At 38.4% G+C, this 21,103-nt stretch overlaps 1 protein-coding gene across 2 annotated transcripts in view; it reads left to right on the forward strand.

Annotated features, from left to right (window-relative positions):
* LOC115210713 (flocculation protein FLO11-like) overlaps positions 1-20,133 on the forward strand; it is a 136,366-nt gene extending 116,233 nt beyond the window's left edge. For both annotated transcript variants that reach the window (XM_029779410.2, XM_029779408.2), the window contains 10 exons: positions 4,034-4,113; positions 5,717-5,796; positions 7,434-7,623; positions 9,125-9,349; positions 9,999-10,070; positions 11,418-11,589; positions 13,189-13,395; positions 14,022-14,144; positions 15,994-17,375; positions 18,743-20,133. In XM_029779410.2, the coding sequence (XP_029635270.1) occupies positions 4,034-4,113; positions 5,717-5,796; positions 7,434-7,623; positions 9,125-9,349; positions 9,999-10,070; positions 11,418-11,589; positions 13,189-13,395; positions 14,022-14,144; positions 15,994-17,375; positions 18,743-19,531 (3,320 nt within the window). In that variant the 3' untranslated portion in view covers positions 19,532-20,133. The remainder of the gene's footprint in view (positions 1-4,033; positions 4,114-5,716; positions 5,797-7,433; positions 7,624-9,124; positions 9,350-9,998; positions 10,071-11,417; positions 11,590-13,188; positions 13,396-14,021; positions 14,145-15,993; positions 17,376-18,742) is intronic.
* The last annotated feature ends 970 nt before the right edge of the window (positions 20,134-21,103 follow it).

A 21,103-nucleotide genomic window follows, 5' to 3' on the forward strand; every position in this document is an offset into this window, starting at 1 on the left:
CAAGGTGCCACGCAGTTTGAATGAACCCGGAACCATGTGGTTCGTAAGCAAGCTACTTACCACACAGCCACTCCGACGATGTGATAATTTATCTTTAGAACGACATAGTGGTTTATGTAGGTGGCTGAAGCTGAATCGGGTCAATTTGAACATAAAACAGGTGGAATATTTTGGCTGGATATGGCTAGTTTAAATGCTAAAGGGTTAAAGTAGAACAGAAGTTATCATATCTGAGACAACTCAATCTTTCAGTTGTCTTACAAAGAAGCTGTTTATTTGGTTAAGTTTCTACAAATTACTTAAAATAAAACTGGCACATTTTAAAGCATGTCAAGTTATTACCTGGTCAAATCAAATTAATTGTATATATATTATATGTGTGTAAGCTAACATTTTTATTGATATCCATTAGAATTATCTGGACAGTGGAGTTATAAAATGAAAAAAAAATGCTATACCTCACCATTATATAATGGTGTAAAGGGAAAATTGGAGATAATACATTGGAATAAAAGCTACAAAGAAGATTGAGATGGTGGTGGTGTGTGTGTATAAAGAACAGTAACTAACTGGAGGAAGAAGGTATATCATAAGCCTTATTATATACCAGGTTGGAAATATCAAAAGATACACAGAAGTGATGCTGATGAAGAATTTTGGATAATTTAAAGGTGTACAACCCCCAAATTTGATTAAATAATGTTGATGACTATTTGTTTGTGTGGTGCAGTAAATAATCTCTAGCATGAAATTAATGAAGCAAAATAAAAATAATAAAAACTACCTACATTTAGTAGTAATTTAGCCTCTCTCTCTCTCTCTCCCTCTGCTGAGGAAAGCAAGTTGCTTGATAAGAAGAACTACATAGGAAGTTCTTTCTATGTTCAAGAACAACAACGGCCAATGCCAGCGCCGCCTTGACTGGCTTCCTTGCCGGTGGCACATAAAAAGCACCAACCGATCGTGCACGTTGCCAGCCTCCCCTGGCACCTGTGCTGGTGGCACATAAAAAGTACCCCCTACACTCGCGGAGTGGTTGGCGTTAGGAAGGGCATCCAGCCGTAGAAATACTGCCAGATCAGACTGGAGCCTGGTGCAGCCTCCTGGCTTCCCAGACCTCAGTCGAACCGTCCAACCGATGCTAGCATGGAAACGGATGTTAAACAACAATGATGATGATGATGATTGAGAAATAAGAAAAAATTACAGCTGCATTGTTTGATAAATTTCTACTAGTTGAAGGCTTTTGTTGAGTCTCCATGGTTACAGTTAATACTTCAAAATTCACCTGGTAGAGTGTTAAATTAGTGCTACTTTAGCATGTGATCTACAACTTCAAGGGCAATTTCTTTAGGTTAGTTTTTAGTTTCTTCACATTGCAAAACTCACATGGCTGCCAGACTTGTGTGATCTATGTGCTTATTTTAATTATTTATTGTTTTTTGGTTTCTTATTATTATTATTTACTAAATATAAATGAAACCTGGTTTTATTATTCTTAAAAATTGTAAGAATTTTGAGAAAATACATTTACAATGCTAAGTATGAGCAAAAGAGTTTATTGTAAAACAACTTTAGCAAACATGCTAAGTGTTTTTAGAAATTGAAAAGTAAACCAAAAGTAACCCTTTAGGTTATAGACCACATGCCAAAGTAGCACCATTAAATCTGATTTAGGAAAAGTAACACTTTCCCCACATCACAAGATTAGGAGCTGTAGATAATGCCTTTTAGAGCCACATACGCTCTTTTACTCTTTTACTTGTTTCAATCATGTGACTGTGGCCATGCTGGAGCACTGCCTTTAGTTGAGCAAATCAACCCTAGAACTTATTCTTTGTAAGCGTAGTACTTATTCTATCGGTGTCTTTTGCCGAACTGCTAAGTTATGGGGCTGTAAACACACCAGTATCGGTTGTCAAGCGATGTTGTGGGGACAAACACAGACACACAAACTTATACATACACATATATGTATACATATATACGACGGGCTTCTTTCAGTTTCCTTCAACCAAATCCACTCACAAGGCTTTGGTCAGCCTGAGGCTATTGTAGAAGACACTTGCCCAAGGTGCCACGCAGTGGGACTGAACCCGGAACCATGTGGTTCGTAAGCAAGCTACTTACCACACAGCCACTCCTGCGCCTCAGTTCACAAATCATGGCTTGCTCACCTTTGCTCCACACACGCATGCACATGTATATAGAGGATCTCTAACAGTTTCAACTGTGAGTATTCCAGTTCTTTGATCATCTGAACTGCCTACTCATTAAATCAATCTAAAATGGCCCTGAATTCCACAGACACATGTACTCTTAATGTAATTCTAAGGCAGAATCATTGCAAGATACTGTGGAACTAGGTTGTCCTTTAGAATTATTAATCCGGCCTGTGACAGATTCTGTCTTAAAGATGCTATCAACCCAATGTTGTTGGACCCTCATATTGCAAGGCAAACTTCTTAATGCTACGGTCATGCATTACCCATGTACACACACACACACACCTGACTGTTTTATTGAAATAATAATAATAATATCATGTTCGTTGTTTTGTCTTGGTATAAAAGATGGGCTACAGTAAATATTCAGCCCAATACCACAGATTTGCTTGTCAGTTGTTTGACCTTAACCAGTTGAGCATGTCCCTTAGTGGCTGACGATATGTGCATCTCTGATCACGAGCAAGATTAGTAGGGGAGCATTATAGCCATGTGCTGAGATGGATTCTTTGGCGTTTAAATAATTCTCCTTTGGAAATTCTGTTGTTTCTTTCAGCATCCTTAAACAAATCCTTATTCAGGGACCTTTTGAGTGGGATGGGCTACTCGACCTGAAGAAAATTCTAACAGCCCCATCTGCAAGGTCATGCGCTGTTTATCTTGATCAGAGATTGCCATGTCATGCACATGTGGTTGTAATGCATGTGCCTGGTGTACCCTTATCAGACGGGTAGTCATGATGGGTATACTGGGCTTCGTATATTTTACCCCAGTGTCACTTTGATGGCATTGCACAGCTCTCTCAATAATAATAATAATAATTTTTTTTTTTTACAAATGCTGTCCAATGTGTTTTGAGATTTTAATTTATCAACTTCATTATCTTCAGGCAGAGTTGTGTGTGTGTGTGTGTGTGTGTGTGTGAATATGAAGGAAGACATAATGAGTGGTGAGGTTAATGAGCGTCACTGACAAGTTAAATGACAGTTATGTATGACGGGTGGCAGCATGGAGGGCCACAGAATCACCTTAATATATAGGTTACGACGATGAGGGTTCCGGTTGATCCGAATCAACGGAACAGCCTGCTCGTGAAATTAACGTGTAAGTGGCTGAGCACTCCACAGACACGTGCACCCTTAACGTAGTTCTCGGGGATATTCAGCGTGACACAGAGAGTGACAAGGCCGGCCCTTTGAAATACAGGTACAACAGAAACAGGAAGTAAGAGTGAGAGAAAGTTGTGGTGAAAGAGTACAGCAGGGATCACCACCATCCCCTGCCGGAGCCTCGTGGAGCTTTTAGGTGTTTTCGCTCAATAAACACTCACAACGCCCGGTCTGGGAATCGAAACCCCGATCCTACGACCGCGAGTCCGCTGCCCTAACCACTGGGCCATTGCGCCTCCTGTGTGAATATGAAGGAAGACATAATGAGTGGTGAGGTTAATGAGCGTCACTGACAATTTAAATGACAGTTATGTATGACAGGTGGCAGCATGGAGGGCCACAGAATCACCGTAATATATAACAGCATGAGGTAAAAGAACATTAAAACAATCACTATTACCATTTACCACGCACGCACGCGCGGCTGAGTTTTTGATCATAAATCTTCGAAGCACAGTAAACATGATATAACGAAGAACAAAATCTTATGGAATGTAAAATGCCCACACCAGCCCGCCCGCACGTGGAATTAAGTCGAATTATGTGTGCCATTATCGTAAATATGTTTACACGCAAGCATACCTATCTTTACAGTAAACATGGTTATATAATCTTATGGTATTTCATTTTGCTTTTTAGACGGCGAACATCACTTTGTTAACTTGGATGAAAAAATTCACAAACAAGCAACAAAAGGATGGAAGTCTGGACGAGGGGAGGTAAGCAATGATTGACTTCTCGGAAGCTTATTTCTAAAATGAGAAATTTATTTTTTTTCATCTATATTCATATAAATACTAAATATTGGTTCCTTTTAGCAGGTATCACAGTAAATGGTTTCTCACCTTTACCTGGGAGCTTATACATGTTCCCTTTAGGGAACTTTGGCTCAGTCATACAAGTCACCATCATCATCGTTTAACGTCCACTTTCCATGCTAGCATGGGTTGGACGATTTTGACTGAGGGCTGGCGAACCAGATGGCTGCACCAGGTTCCAATCTTGATCTGGCAGAGTTTCTACAGCTGGATGCCCTTCATAACGCCAACCACTCCGAGAGTGTGTTGTGGGTGCTTTTTACGTGCCACCGGCATGGGGGCCAGACAGGCAGTACTGACAATGACCTCGCTCGAATCTTTTTACACATGCCAGTGAAGCGACGTTGGTAACGATCACGCTCGTTGGTGCCTTTTACGTGCCACAGTAATTTAACATAATTGATATAAAACCTTACCCTCTTGTACACACAGAGAAATATGTTCACACGTAAACAGAGGGGGAAAGAGATAATGAGAGAAACCTGAAGATGTCTGCTGTGAAATAAGTCAGTATCACATCCAGCACTGGATTAACCATTCAGCAAAATAACCTTGTATTTAGGGCATCAAGGTGTGGGTGGGGGAACCACAAAATGGTAAATGGTCTATGGCACAAAAGAAATCATTTTAAACTTGCTAAGATATTTGAAGTGGTTTATGTGATCAGAAATATACTTTCAGAGTGTTCATGGTGTCATAGTGAGAATCTGATCAAAGACTTTGCAATTAAAATGAGAAAACTTTTCAAATATAAACAATAAAATAAACATTTTTCGTTTTATTGTTACTTTTGCTTCATTTGGAAAAATAAGGATTTATTTTATGGTTTATTGTTTATATTTTGAATCACATATATATATGGTGACACCAAAATCTTTTAAAGACTTAGGGCCTCTGTGGGTTCTAATCCAGCCCTAATCACATCAGCTGTACCAAAATGTCTGTGCCAAAACATTACATGCCCATTTTTTTTTAAAGGTATATTTTTTTTTTTATTCATCTTACTGACTTTAGTTGGGGTTAGGGTTTAGTAAGATGAAAAGGGTTAGTGCCCAGGATCTTCATAGGCTTTCTAGGACTCATTAATGTTTTAGTTAGAGCATCTGTAAACCAACTTCTGATGGTTTTGCACTAAGTATGATATATGCAACCAACCAATTGCTTACAAGTGCTAATAGACACTTCTTCCAATAATATACAACAACCAAATGTAGAACAAAAACCAATTCTAGAAACAACTACAACAATAAAAAATAATGCTGGTATTTCCTTATTTCAGCTCATCAGATGTAAAAATAAAATGTTAATTACCATCAGATCTCATTATAAACTAATAATTTTCTTTATGTTGAGTTATGCAGACTTGTAGGAAAGTAAACTTGTTTATGATGAGACAGGATGTATATAAACAAGTGGGGTTTTTTTTTATTATACTTTTTTTCTGTTTTTACTGTTGTTAATTTTTTTAATTATGTATTTATTGAGTGTCTTTTTGCAATTTCAGGGTTTTGATAACAAAGGCAAACCTCTGTTAATTGTCTATTTTCGTGTACAATTTTATGTTGATGAAGTTTGCTTATTAAGGTAAGCTACAAAGGTGTTCTCTCTCTCTCTTCTGAAGTGACTGATCATTGTTTTATGTATGTGTGTGAGCTTCCTTAATGGCATTAGACTCTGGCCATGCTGGAGCACTGCCTTGAAGAATTTTTGGTCATCCGAATCGCCCCTAGTTTTTATTTTTTTAAATCCTGGTATTCTGTTGATCTCTTCTGCCAAACCGCTAAGGAACAGGGACAAAAACACACTGGTTGTCAAGTGGTGGCATATCAATCTATATATATATATATATTATATATATATACGATGGGCTTCTTTCAGTTTCTATCTATCAAATCCACTCACAAGGCTTTGGTAGGCCCAAGGCTATAGTAGAAGACACTTGCCCGAGGTGGCACACAGTGGGACTGAACCCAGAACCATGTGGTTGGTAAGCAAGCTACTTACTACATGTGTGTATGTATGTATGTATATATATATATATATATATATATATAATAGTTTAAAGAAAACAGAATACACATAGAATATATACTTTTTAATCATTGCACAGTCATATTAAGTTCTTCATTTTTTCCTATGTGATATTTCAGCCATTTGTTAGTGTTCGTACTTTCACTTTAAAGTATGTTACGATGTAATAAATAAACAATGGCCTCTTCTGGGCATTTTATATATATATGTGTGTGTATGCATGCATGCATACACGTGCGTGCACAGAAACTATGTAACTGAAAGAAAGGGCTTACAATCTGTGCCCATCATAGTTTGCTAATATTGAAGCCAGAGATTGAAGATCTTTAATATTTTGACCCAAAATAAGGGTTAGAGATTTTTTTTTGATGAAAAATGATGATATGGGAGGATTTGTCTGACAGACATGGTGTGGTAAAGGAGGTTTTACTATAAGATATGATTAATGATAGTCAGAATAAGAGATCTGGCACAGACACCTAACTTCTTTGATACTATACTTTCTATATATCGGTTGGAGGTTCTCAAAGTAACTGGAAACTGTACCCTAGATGTTACCCTCAGAAACACATCCACTCTTCTTGTTTTCATTTTAACCCTTGATTTTTTAGCATCTAACTTTTATGTGTGTGTGTGTGAAATCTTTATCAACAGCAAGACTAACAGCTCATTAAAATATTAAGTTAGACCTTAACTATCTTTTTATTACCATATATATATATATATATATATATATATATATGGTAATTTAGAAAAAACCCACCTTTTATCAATTCAATCATCGGTATATTATTGTTAATTTAATTTTAATATTTCTATTATATGTAATTTTCTAGATGGTGTAATTTAATTGTTCATTTTGAATTGATAAAAGGTGGTATTTTCTAATTTTTATATATATATTATATTTTGTGAAATTTGATTTAGTATTTCTAAATTGAATTTTTCCCTGTAAGTTAGGAATAATATTCCTTCAAATTATTATTATATATATGTGTGTGTGTGTGTGTCTATTTTAAATTCACTTGTTTCTAATTCTATGTACAATAAACTTCCTAAATTATTTTATATTAGTTTTTGTATTAATTCCATGCTACATGTGTTGCCATAATCCATGATACATGTATTGCCCTGGTCCGTGTCACATGCACTGCTATATTCTAAAGTTCCTATATTTTCATTCCTTTCAGGGAAAAAGTAACTAGACATTTGTACTATCTACAGTTGAAAGAGAATGTTTTGAAATACCGGCACTTCTGCAGTAAGGAACGTTGTTTCCAGTTGGCAGCTTTTGCTCTACAGGCTGATTTTGGTAACTACTATCCAGAAAAGCATAAATCTGGAGACTATTTTGATCCTCGAAAATATTTCCCTGCTTGGGTAAGACCCTGTCTTATTAATCTTTTTTTATTCCTTTGAAATAAAACATAGTGCTGTTTCTGCACTGAAGAAATCAATAATTTTTATAAAACACAAAGAATCAGGGTGGTGGTGTTTAAAATTGTGTAAAAAAAAAATATATATCTAACAAAGGAACAAATATTCATTCATTCATGGAATATCTCAAAGCACACACTCAAAGCTATAAATAATAGTTTGAGATTCAATGTCGCAGAAGAGAATTATTTCACATTCTCTCAAAAGCTCCCCACTTCTCTCTCTCTTTTACACACACACACATCTGGTCTGATAAGAGCTGGTGACCTAGAGGACTGCACCACATTCCAATATCTGCTTTGGCATGGTTTCTAAGACCAGATGCCCTTACAATAGGTGGCAAGCTGGCAGAACTGTTAGCACGCCGGGCGAAATGCGTAGCTGTATTTCGTCTGCCGTTACATTCTGAGTTCAAATTCCGCCAAAGCCAACTTTGCCTTTCATCCTTTTGGGGTCGATAAATTAAGTACCAGTTATGCACTGGTGTCGATATAATCGACTTTATCCGTTTGTCTGTCCTTGTTTATCCTCTCTGTGTTTAGCCCCTTGTGGGTAGTAAAGAAATAGATGCCCTTACAATAATCATCTTAGAGAGTGTAATGAGTACTGTTTACATAGCAGCAGTGGTGCTAGTGAATTTGAGTAACTCACCAAATAAGACCTCTCAACTAGGAGATAGCCGGGTAGTATTGAGAGAAGTGGCTTTATGCCAGATGATGAAAGATTAAGGTGTGGCAGAGAGACAGGAACAAGTGTCCTGCTGTAGGGGAGATGCATGGTTACCCCATTTGATAAAACCTTACATAATTCTGACTAGTATAATAAATCAAAATCAAATTCGATGACTGGCATCCGTGCTAGTGGGGTGCAAAGAGCATCATACGAGTGTGATCGTTAACAGAGCGGCTAACCGGCTTCCATGCTAGTGGAACATAAAAGTACCATTTGAGTGTGATCGTTACCAGCGTCGCCTTACTGGCACTTGAGCCCTGTGCTAGTAGGGTGCTAAGAGTACCATCCGAGCATGATCATTGCCAGAGCGGCTAACTGGCCTCCGTGCCAGTGGCATGTAAAAGGCACCTTCCGAGCGTGATCGTTACCAGGATCGCCTTACTGGCACCTGTGCCAGTGACATGTGTAAAAAGATTCCAGCGAGGTCGTTGCCGGTACCGCCTGACTGGCCCCCATGCTGGTGGTACGTAAAAGCACCCACTACACTCTCGGAGTGGTTGGCGTTAGGAAGGGCATCCAGCTGTAGAAACTCTGCCAGATCAAGATTGAAGCCTTGTGCAGCCATCTGGTTCGCCAGCCCTCAGTCAAATCGTCCAACCCATGCTAGCATGGAAAGCGGATGTTAAACAATGATGATGATGATTTGATTTTTAATTATTGCTTTGGGGATGATGTCAAACTTTGCTTCATTTTTCTGTGTATTTTGTTGCAGATGGTTGGGGAACATGGTAAAGAATACCTCATTGAAAATGCTCCCAAGATGCATAAAGAACAACATGATGTCACAAGGAATGAAGCAGAACTGAAATTTATTCGAGAGTCTATTAAATATCCTGCTGCTCATAACTTACATTTTTACCGTTTAAAGAAGAAGAAAACAGACAAAATTTGGAATGCATGGCTGGGTATCTGTCCCAAGGGGGTAGAAATTTATGAGGTAAGTTCATTGGTTTTTTTTGCTAACATTTTGTGTCTGTGTGTGTTGTTGGTTTTGTGCAAGTATTTTGTATTTCATGTCATGAGTTCAATCATGTTGTCTGATCATGTCTATTGTGTACCCCATGATTGTGCGTGAGTCCAAATATTTCTTCTGGTTGTGGAGGCGCGTGGCTTAGTGGTTAGGGTGTCAGCATCATGATCGTAAGATTGTGGTTTCGATTTCTGGACCGGGCGACGCGTTGTATTCTTGAGCAAAACACTTTATTTCACATTGCTCCAGTCCACTCAGCTGGCAAAAATGAGTAACGCTGCGAGGGACTGGCGTCCCATCCAGCTGGGGAACACATACACCATTGAAACCGGGCTCATGAGTCTGGTTAGGCTTTAAAAGGGCACTTTTTTTTTTTTCTTCTGATTAAGTAATGAGATTGGTGGGGTGCACACTTCATGCATACCCCTACTTATTTGCTTCTGGTGTGCATTTATGTATGCCATTGGCCTGATGATTATATATATATGTATGTCTGTGTGTTTGTATGTAAGTGTATTAATCTCTGTATGGTGGTGATGGTGGTGGTGGTTGTGATTGATACTTAAAATGAATGTCTTGTGTGAATTGTGTTTCACTTTTCTGCTTCTTATTTCAGGAAATGACTGAAGACTTCAAGAGTCTTCTCTCGACATTTCTGTGGCCAGACATAGAAAAGTTATATTTCGATGTAAGTATATTGTTTCATCCCTTTTATGTACTGTTACACACAACAGTACAAATATTGTGTGGCTCCAGTTTAATAATCTTACCACTATTGTTAGTATGTTGGTATTTGTATATTGTTATAAATTTCACAAGACCATACGGCCGCAGTCAGAATGACTGAAACTAGTAAAAGAATATGGAAATATCAATGCTTAGGAGCCTTCAAGTGCTTCAAATACTTGAACACTGGCATTCTTTCACGAAGATGTGAAGTCACTAATCTTTTATTCTGATAGTCCATTCTTCTAGTATTTCTTATTTCACCATCCTTAACAATAATGATAATAGTAATAATATCTTCTTTTGTACATCATGGAAAGATTGGACTCTGTACTATAAGTTAACAAAACACTAATCAACCATTTGCTCATCTGAAATACCGTAAATCCTCAAGTATAGCTCGCCCTTGAGTATAATACGCAGGGGATTTTTAGGGGGCTGTACCTCTGAAAAACCTAAACCTTGTGTATAATACGCACCCCTTCTCTATCTTGAGTCAAGGAGGTCCATATAATGTCCTTGGTTTGTAAAAATGTATACGTTAACGTCCTTTATTATTATTGTATATATAACATAATGCAAACGTGTAGCTTTTTTGTGCATTTTGTTTGCAGAAAATAAAGAAATAACAGTAATAACGTTTAATAAATGCTGCTTACTGCAAGTTATGGATGATTTATGGTATTTTCGCGCCTGACATCACAAAATGCGTCTGAATAAACATTGCCGGACAGCAAATAGGGACTCGGACATTGCTTAGAAAATAATTTTCATTTTTAACCTCGTATATAGTACACACTAGGGATTTTGACCTTTAAATTTTGAGGAAAAAGTGCGGATTATACTCGAGGATTTATGGTAGTTAACTGCAAACCCTCTTCCCCTAGCTGCACTCAGCTTTCCTCTGCTGTTGCCCAAATTCCAGTTCATTTTCCTAGTAGTCCTTCTTTGTTCTGCAGATAGTCAAGCTGAATATTAACTACATCACTTTCACCAGTTTGGGATGAAGAAGAGCCTGCAAATATTACAAGCATTGACTCCCTTTCTCTGATTATTTTACATCATAAAAAAGCTAAACAATTATGCTGTGCCTCCCCAGAGTGACTATTCGCAACATGGTACTCAATCAGGAAAGGTATCTTATCAGGGACATAGTACAGTACCAATAATGTTATGAAGTAAAGATTGACCATTAAACCAGTAGCTTAATGACTTAAATCTTATTAAACATAAATTATTCCCTTTCATTATGTTCTAAATTTTGACTTACATTTTTTTAACCTGTTTTTGTTGATATTTTTTTTCATAGAAAAAGAAGTTTGAAATTCGTTCAGTTGGTAAACCAGAAGGACGCAAGTTTACTTACTATACAGACAGTGATGCCAAATCTAAATACATTCTGTCCATATGTCGTAATACTCATATGTTCCATTTGGAACTGGAGCCAAAATTGATGGAAATTCGACACTTACAGGCAGAAGGTAAGTGTCTCTTCAATCAGGGATTAATTTTGCTTCTGCCTCTTTTTTCTCTTTTTTCTCTTCATTCATTTTGTATGTCATAATAATGATAATAATGAAATTATTGTATACAGTGCTCAGGTGCACCACAACTTGTCAAAAGTGCGTTAGCTTCTTCCAGGTTTCTTGGAGCTAAGTGATTGAGGCTCACTAAGTTTCCCGGATAGTATGTCAGTCCGATGTAGGCTTTGCACATAGGTGTAGAGTTCAGCACTACAAGTTAATAAAAACTTAGTACACCTATTGCTTCCTGTAGTGAAGTGTACCTACTAATGCCATGGTGTATGAATGTAGTGGCTTTCCTGTAGAAGCAGTGCAAAATGCTTCCTAAATTGCCCTTAGTGGAATATCTGAGATGTTGATGGCAAACATTGATGAGTTCACAATATCAGGTGACAAGTTAGTCAGTTAGGCCAGAGGCGACAAGAAGAAGATTGGGAGGATTATAGGGAAATGACTGAGATCTAAGTTGCACCTGAATTGACTGAATAGGGGTTAAAGAGATTGCACTGAAAGATATTCAGTTGGATTTGGGGCAAGTGAAATCAGAATCGAAATTGAACCAATTCTATGACTGGCACCCGGCAGTGGCCAGTGCTGCTGGACTGACTCCTGTGCAGGTGGCAAGTAAAGAAACACCGTTTTGACCCTGTGCTTGAGGAGACCTATTGAGTCAAGTACATCAACATCAAAAATCAATGGAAATTATAGTTGTGATCCCTGTGCCGGTGGCACGTAAAAAGCACCAACCGATCGTGGCCGTTGCCAGCCTCGCCTGGCACCTGTGCCAGTGGTATGTAAAAAGCACCCACTACACTCACAGAGTGGTTGGCATTAGGAAGGGCATCCAGCTGTAGAAACACTGCCAGATCAGACTGGAGCCTGGTGCAGCCTTCTGGCTTCCCAGATCCCTAGTCGAACCATCCAACCCATGCTAGCATGGAAAGCGGACGTTAAACGATGATTATGATGATGATATATAATTGAAACAGTATTTTACATTTTCAGAAAGTAAAAAATAAGAAAAATCGTTTTGCATGTAGTTTCATGGGATATAAATTATGCAAATTTAGGCCTTTAATTAAAAATAATAAAATGGATAACATTGCCCCTAATTTTTAGCTTTGAAAAATCTGGTGGGGAAATGTGCATATTATACAATCCGAATCGTGGCCGATGCCAGCGCCGCCTCGACTGGCTTCCGTGTCAGTGGCACGTAAAAAGCACCATCCAAATCGTGGCCGAAGCCAGTGCCGCCTCGACTGGCTTCTGTGCAGGTGGCACGTAAAATGCACCAATCCGACCGTGGCCGATGCCAGCCTCGCCTGGCACCAGTGCAGGTGGCACGTAAAAAGCACCCACTACACTCACAGAGTGATTGGCGTTAGGAAGGGCATCCAGCTGTAGAAACATTGCCAGATAAGACCGGAGCCTGGTGCAGCCTTCTGGCTTCCCAGATCCCCAGTCGAACCGTCCAACCCATGCTAGCATGGAGAACGGACGTTAAACGATGATGATGATGATGATGATGATATATGAACATTTATTATTTATTTTCAGATAAGCGAAGATATCGTGAATCATATATCTATAGTGATGCACGTGATATGGTAGCTAATGGTGGTTTGGTGTGGAACACACCATCAGGAACAGGAAGGGGTACTACTGGGGTTGTACAACGTTGTTCAGTTGTCAGTGATGCTAGTTCTAACACCACATCAGGCATTGTTAGTGACAAGGTACCAGTAAGTTTTGATGAAAATGAAGGTAAGGAGGACATGTCTAATCATTTTCTTCTGTTCTGCTATTATTATGTGTGTGTGTGTGGATGGATGCAACATGGTCAAATGGTCGAGAAGTTCACTATGCAATCACAAGGACCTTTGTTCAATCCTACTTTGTGGCCTGTGGACAAGGGTCTTTTATCATTGCTTCAAGTCAACGCAAGCCTTGTGAGTGAAACTGGGAAGATGGAAATTACACGGAAGCCTGTGAGATGCTTATCAAAGGTACAACCTGGTCACACATTGTGTCCCATTGACTGTACTTGAGGATATGTTAATGGTGTGTTTGTCTGTGGAATACTCACCCACTTATTAATTCAATGAGCAAGAAATTCAGTTGAGTAAATAAACGAATCCTCATCACTGAAATCAATAGATCTTTTTACTTAGATTTACAAACTTGTATGGTATAAGTTCTTTGATCCTCAGTGGTGTTGTTATTGCAGTTGGAGTTGTGCTTACTACGGTTGTTGATTTAGGTGTACTTATCCAAGAGTGTGACTTGTGTTCTTGGTACCACAGCTTGGTTGAGCAAAGATCTAGTTGCTGTACTATTTGTTTTGGGGACACTGTGAAACCGTTGTTAAATGTCTGTTTATGTGTTAACAGATCATGGAAGAGAAATCATTATTGACAGTCCACCCAGGTCAAATGTGTTGGGTACACCTAGTCAAGGACAGAACAAATTTTCCCTCCAGCCTAGAGAAGTTCATTCTGTACCCTCCTTATCAGGTTTGTCTCTCTCATTTTTACCATCTGTATACTGAAAGGTTATCACCATTATCATTATTTAACATCTGTTTTCTACACTAGCATGAGTTGTATGGTTTGACAGGTGCTGGCCACCTGGAGTGCCGCACCAGGCTCCAATTGCCTGTTTTGGCATCGTTTCTGTCGCTTGATGCTCTTCCTAATGCCAACCATTTTACAGAGTATATTGGGTGCTTTGTACATGGTATCATTGGATTTTTGTATAGGAAGGGCATCCAGCTGTAGAAACTCTGCCAGATCAAGACTGGAGCCTGGTGCAGCCATCTGGTTCGCCAGCCCACAGTCAAAATCATCCAACCCATGTTAGCATGGAAAGCGGATGTTAAACAATAATGATGATGATGTTAAAGCTGGTCTTTTAACAATCATATTACTATTAACCACTTAAAATGGAAATCAGACTGATGCTCATTTTCTATCAAATTATATTTGGTAAGCCAAGTAATAAGGTTTGCTTAGTTTTGCTGAGATAAAACTTTGAGGTTAACCTTTATCTGTTGGTCATGCTGAGCAAAATAAGACAGATATAACTAAGCATGAATTCTGTTAAGCAAGTATTGGCAAGAAATATGTCTTCTTTTAAATTCAGAAACAGTTAAACTCAGGACCTTTGAGATATCTTAATATTGCAACATATAAGGATCCATATTTTGTTTTAAAATAATTTTGTTGAAATACATCTAGAGATACAGTTAATTAGCTATATATCATGTTTGTTGTGATTACATTCTTGGCACTCTAAACATTGAACTAAAAATGTTTCTTTTTTGTACACATTGAAAGCTTCATCCATTTTTGTTGTGTTCCCTTACTGCTACATATTGCTTTCCCTTCTAGATTGAGAATAATTCCTTGCTTCACTTAATACGTTAATCCTACCTTGTTATCAACCACTTTCCAGTAGTAATTCTGTGGTTGGTTTAAAAATGGTTTTCAACAGTATGCCTGTTACGTTTTGTAAAATACAAGTTGGCTTAAGTTACATTTTATTAGATTAAGGTGTGTGCTGACTTGAGATTTAGAACATAACCTCATGATCTTCAGTGTAGTTAGTGATGACAATTTGGTGCTAAACATAGAGGGGACAAACAAAGACAGTCAAAGGGATTAAGTCGATTACATCGACCCCAGTATACAACTGGTACTTAATTTTGTCGACCCTGAAAGGATGAAAGGCAAAGTCGACCCCGGCGGAATTTGAACTCAGAACGTAACGGCAGACGGAATACCGCTAAGCATTTTGCCCGAGTTCAAATTCTGCCAAGGTCAACTTAGCTTTTCATCCTTTCAAGGTCGATGAATTAAGTACCAGTCGAGTACTGGGGCGATGTGATCAACTGTCCCCCTCCTCACAAAATCCAGGTCATGCGCCTATAGTAGAAAGGATTATTTAGTTAGTCTTCTGAATTCTTTCATTTCAGAGTTAATAAAATAAACGCTAGTCAATTATTGCAGCCAATTCAAGTGACTCTGCTCTTCTTACAAAACTTAGTGATAGTCTGCTAGCGCATTTAAAAACTATTAGCATTGGACAAAAGCCTTAGGATATTAGATGTGGCTTTTTCATGTCCTGATTTTAAATTTTGGCAAGCTCACCTTCACTCTCAGTCCTTTTGGAGACAATGAAGTACCACTGAAAATAGGGGTCAGTTTACTCAATTAATCCCTCTTGCCAAATAACAGGTATTGAGCCTGTATAAGACATTACCATTGAAAAATTACTTATAAAAAGATTAAGACTTAATCATAAATGTAGAGTTTATGGATCAATTTATTTTTGTTATTTCAATCTTTTTTTTCCCCCCACTAGATTATATGTTATCAGCCCCAGGATCAAATAACAGAAGCCCTAAATTTGATAGCAGGCCAATAGAAGTGTATAAATCAACCGGTCGTGCTGGGAGTAGCCCCAACTCAAAGTCTGCCAGTCCGCATTCCCCCAGCAGTTATAGAGGCCACCTACGTCAACAACCACCCCAACCAACAGCACCACCTCCACCTCCTCCACCACCACAACAGCAACAGCAACCACCACCACCTCCTCCACCAACATCAGCACAGCAGCAGCAACAACAGCAACAACCATCTCCTCAACCTGGCCAACTAAATTCTGCCACACCTTCTCCTCAACAGATTATATTTAATGGCAAGATTCCTCTAAAGTATGCAATAACTGGGCCTCCAACCCCTGTGATTTCACAACAATCAACTCCAGGAGAAAAACCTAGCAAACCAGTAAGTCGGGGCGACAGCTTCAAGCAACGTTGTCTTCTCCACGTAGAAAACAATTCTTCTGGAGAACCAAATACTTTAGCAGTAGACAATCCTGATAGCACTGCTACCAACCTTTATTCATTACCACCTCCTCTTTCTGTTGTTCATCCAGTCAGCTTAGACTCACGGTTGCATCCGAAAAACATGGTTCCACTCCCTTCTGTCAACTATAATTGCCCATCATCCAACCAGAATCTTCCTTCAACATCTGCTGCCATTGATCATATCGGTGGTGCATCTTGGGCAAAAATGGTTGCATTGGACTCTATTTCACCTTGTGGTGCTGGTGTAGCTTGGGGAGGTGGTGGTCTGCCACCAGGACCTCCTGATAAATTAAGTCCTTCACAACTGAATAATGTTTGGACAAATAATGAATCTCCAGTTGCTGGTGCTTGGAATAAAAACTTGACTGCCATATGCACTGACCAAATGACATGTCCTATATCTGCTGGGTCTCAATGGAAATCTATACCAGCAGCCCCTTCTGATCCTTCCTGGACAGCTGATCCCATGTGTAATATAGTAAAAACTGATCCAGTTGTGATCCCAATGGCAAGGGCAACATATAGTGCCATTGATGGTGCTCCAAAACATGTTTTACCTGATGTATTATTACCAGAACTTCCACCCCAGCGAACTACAGACACAAACCTACTGTCAGCAACATCAGCAACCACTCCAACTATTCCCCCTAAAGCTGCACCCACTGCTGATGTACTGGACCTTGCTAATCATACACAGCAGTCAGAATCTGTTAATATGAATGTAGAGAATGTAACATCACCTTCATCAAATACAGAAGCGACAAATATGACCTCTAACTCTAGTGGTAACACTAACCAGCTTTTGGGCAATGCGAGGGAGAAATCTACAAGAACTGTACCTGTTGATTCAACTGTCGAGGGTCACAGAAATCAGGTGAGATTTTCTTGATTACTTATTTTTCTACATAAATAATTTTTATTGATCTGGTATATGCAACTGAGGCAGAATTTAATTAAAACAGCCATCTCTGTCATGCTAAATGTATTCACTCAGTTGTTGGTTCTTTACTGCTGTATTTGTCCTCAGATATCATCTCTGATATTTATAGTGTTTTTAACATAGCAGGTCCAGAAGTGGTGTTATCTCAGGATAAATACTGCAGTAACTGGCCTGTTGAGTGTGTTTACATGAAGTATGATACATAGAAGACCGAACAAACTTTGTTAGTTCAAATGTTTGTGACTTATTTTAACTTCTAAAGGCAACTTCATTGCTGTTTACTATGGAGAAAAAAAACTTCTCATTTGTGGTAAAAAGTCTAAATACACCATTATCAGCTCAGTGGTGCCATCCCTGGACCCCTAGATGCATTTCTGGTTCGTCATGCTGTCCTCTGTAGAAGATACCAAAGAGAGATAACCTTGAGTTGACAGAAAGCCGTAGCTTTATAAAAAAAAAAAAATCAGTCAATACAAATGACTGATTTGCGCTTATAAAATAATAATAATAATAATGAAATTATTGTATATAGTGCTCAGGTGCACCACAACTTGTCAGAAAGTGCATATAAAGTACATGCAGTAATGTAGAAATGTCTGGAAAGCGAACAATGTATGAGTCAGATACATGCTTGTGTGTGTATAGAGGGGAGAAAATCAAGTGTAGTGTTGGCGAATCTCAGGAAGCATGGAAGTTTTGAAGGATGCAGTGCTCCGACAACTAACAACTGATGCCGGCAGTTTGTTCCATGCTTCAGCAACTCTCAGCGTGAAAAAAATGTTTCCTGAAGTCATGGGAGCTGTGCTGTTTTCTTTGTAAATATGTCCACGGGTGTTAGATGGGTGGAGTTTGAAAAGGTGCTCAGAGTTATTGTTTGTACGATGGTTGATAATTTTATGGGTGTCTGCCAAGTCAGCTGCCAGACGTCGGAGTTTCAATGTGTCCATGCCCAGATAGACTGCCGAACAAATACATAGGCAGTAGTGTGAAACATTGATAGGAAATAAACAAACAAAATGCATCTAAGGGATCCAGAGAGGACAACACTGAGCTGATGATGGTGTATTTACACCTTTTACAAATGTGTGTGAATGTATGGTAGTTTATGCATTATATTTTGGTCAAACATCAGATTGATTAATTATCTGTTAATTAGCTCTTACTGCCTTATATACTAAAAACCAACTTGTAAATCAGCTTATCTTTTTTTTTCCATATTTATTGTAATCAATACCAGTTTTCTACTCATTAATTCTTCAAATTTGATATCGTTTCCATTTTTGTGTTGTTTCTCCTTGTAGGCACCAGCCCCTGATTCTGTCGGTCCGGTTGATTCAAATCTTCATCTACACCACCCACCCACTGTAGCTGCTCTCTCACAACCCCAACAGCTGCCTGGTTCTAGCACAGCTACCTCAGATCCTGACAGCAGTGTCTCTAATACAGATGCCAAACCAAAATCACCAACCAAGATTTCTCTGAAAAACCAAAAAGAAATTTTACACCCAGAGTTGGAGAAAATCAGAACTGAGGCCAACCGGAACTCGGTGCCTTTCATTACTGCACTCTTTAACGATCATTTATTATTGATGCAACACAGCAGTAGCAGTTTTTGCTCTACTGACACTGGCACCATAAAATCCACCGATTCACGGCATTCTACTGCATCAAACCATGATATGGATGGTCGGCGCTTATCTGCTTGTTACCCGAGCAGCACTGGTACTATGATAATGTGCCACTCGACACGGCCTTACAGCTGGCACAATGAGAAGTTTGACTTGGACTCGCAGCTTGGCTACAATGTTGGTGGCAATGGCGCCACGTCTCCTGCGGGTCTTTCACCCAGTTACTTCAACAATCATCACAGTGAGCCAAACACCTTGAATAACTTCACCACACCTCTGCCTACCTCATGGACTCATTCAATAGCATGCATGCCTGGATGTGGACAGTCTTTGAATACATACAACCCACAGAATATTGCCTCTCAGCACATGATTCCTGCGAGGCTGTCTTGTGGTGGACATGATAAAAATGAAGGCTCAATGCCCCACAAAACTTTAAAAGAAAATATAGGAATTGCATAATGATTTTACACTAATTTATACCCTTTCCTTCTCTCTCTCTCTTTCTCTCTTCCTACTATCAACAGACTTTTTGTGTTCTTTTGTAGATATAGTTCCTTCTTCCTATAATGCTCCTTCCTTGCCTGACTCCTCACCTCTCATTCTTGGAGGGGAATGTTGTTTCAAAGTTGTTAACAAGGTTGTTTATTTTTCTATCCAATCCCATTACACCACCCAACTATATCCTCATGTAAAGATAAAAAAAAACTATGTAATTTATTCAAAATACCAGCAATTAATGCTGCAAACTAACAAAAAAAAGTGGGGCTTTATTCACGATTTTCTTTTTTATTTTATCTTGTTAAATCATACAAACTTATTTTATTATTATTATTTATTTCCTTTGTAAGAATACATTTAAAAAAATGGCCATCTTGAAAACTCACATTTTGTTCATGGCCACTCATACTCAAGGTTATTTTGAGAACATTTCTATAATGTATGTGTGTGTATATATGTATACATAAACGTATTCAGCAATTTTTGAAAGCTGCTAATTTATGGGTGGGGGGTAAATTTGGTGAGTTTGTATCTTCTGATTTATTGATTTAAAAAAAAAAAAACACATTATTATTGCATATTGAGCACTCTTATGTTCTTCCTTCTTCCCAGATATATCGGTGTGTGTACATGTACATATATATATATATACCATACTGTATACACACATATATTAATAGGCATTTACGTTCTGAGTTCAAATTCCGCCGAGGTCGTCTTTGCCTTTCATCCTTTCGGGGTCGATAAATTAAGTACCAGTTACGCACTGGGGTTGATGTAATCGACTTAATCCCTTTGTCTGTCTTTGTTTGTCCCCTCTGTGTTTAGCCCCTTGTGGGTAGTAAAGAAATATATTAATAGGCATTTATGCATACCACACACACACAGTATATGTACATTTAGACTTAAACACGTGTATATATATGTATCGATGGCTGTGTTTGGAATTGATGTTTTGTCTTGTCTAATTTTTGTGTTGCTCTAAGAGTACTACATAAACTAAACAGGGTAGAACTATGGAACTAGGCAAATACTAGAGTTCAGTTATTAATTAGATAAGCGTTTAAATTTATCATTCGAGAAGAAAAAGTATCAATTCTACAGTATCTACAAAATACATATACACATGTGTGTTGTACACACATATGTATATATGTTTTGTGGACCGACATGTGCGTGCACACATACACGCACGCACGCATGCTCGCACTAGCTGAATCACTAACTCTTGTCCGGGTGCTGAAACTTGGCTCTTCATTATGTAGGGGTAAAAGAAACACAGCCAAATTGTAAAATGTCCCTGAATATTAATAGTCGACGTACTTCCTTCCTCTTTCACAAGGACTATACTACCAAATGAGGTCATTTGAAAGTAGGAGTTTTGTTTTATGTATTTTCAGAAATTATTTTAAGAAATTTACAATCCAATTAATAAAGCATAATACCTGAATATTTTATAAATACTAATAAAAATTTAAATGTGAAGCTATAGAAGAAAAAATTATGTTCTATCTTCTATGGTATTTGAAATTG

Source organism: Octopus sinensis, linkage group LG4 (assembly GCF_006345805.1).
Source record: "Octopus sinensis linkage group LG4, ASM634580v1, whole genome shotgun sequence".
Taxonomy (NCBI): Eukaryota; Metazoa; Mollusca; class Cephalopoda; order Octopoda; family Octopodidae; genus Octopus; species Octopus sinensis.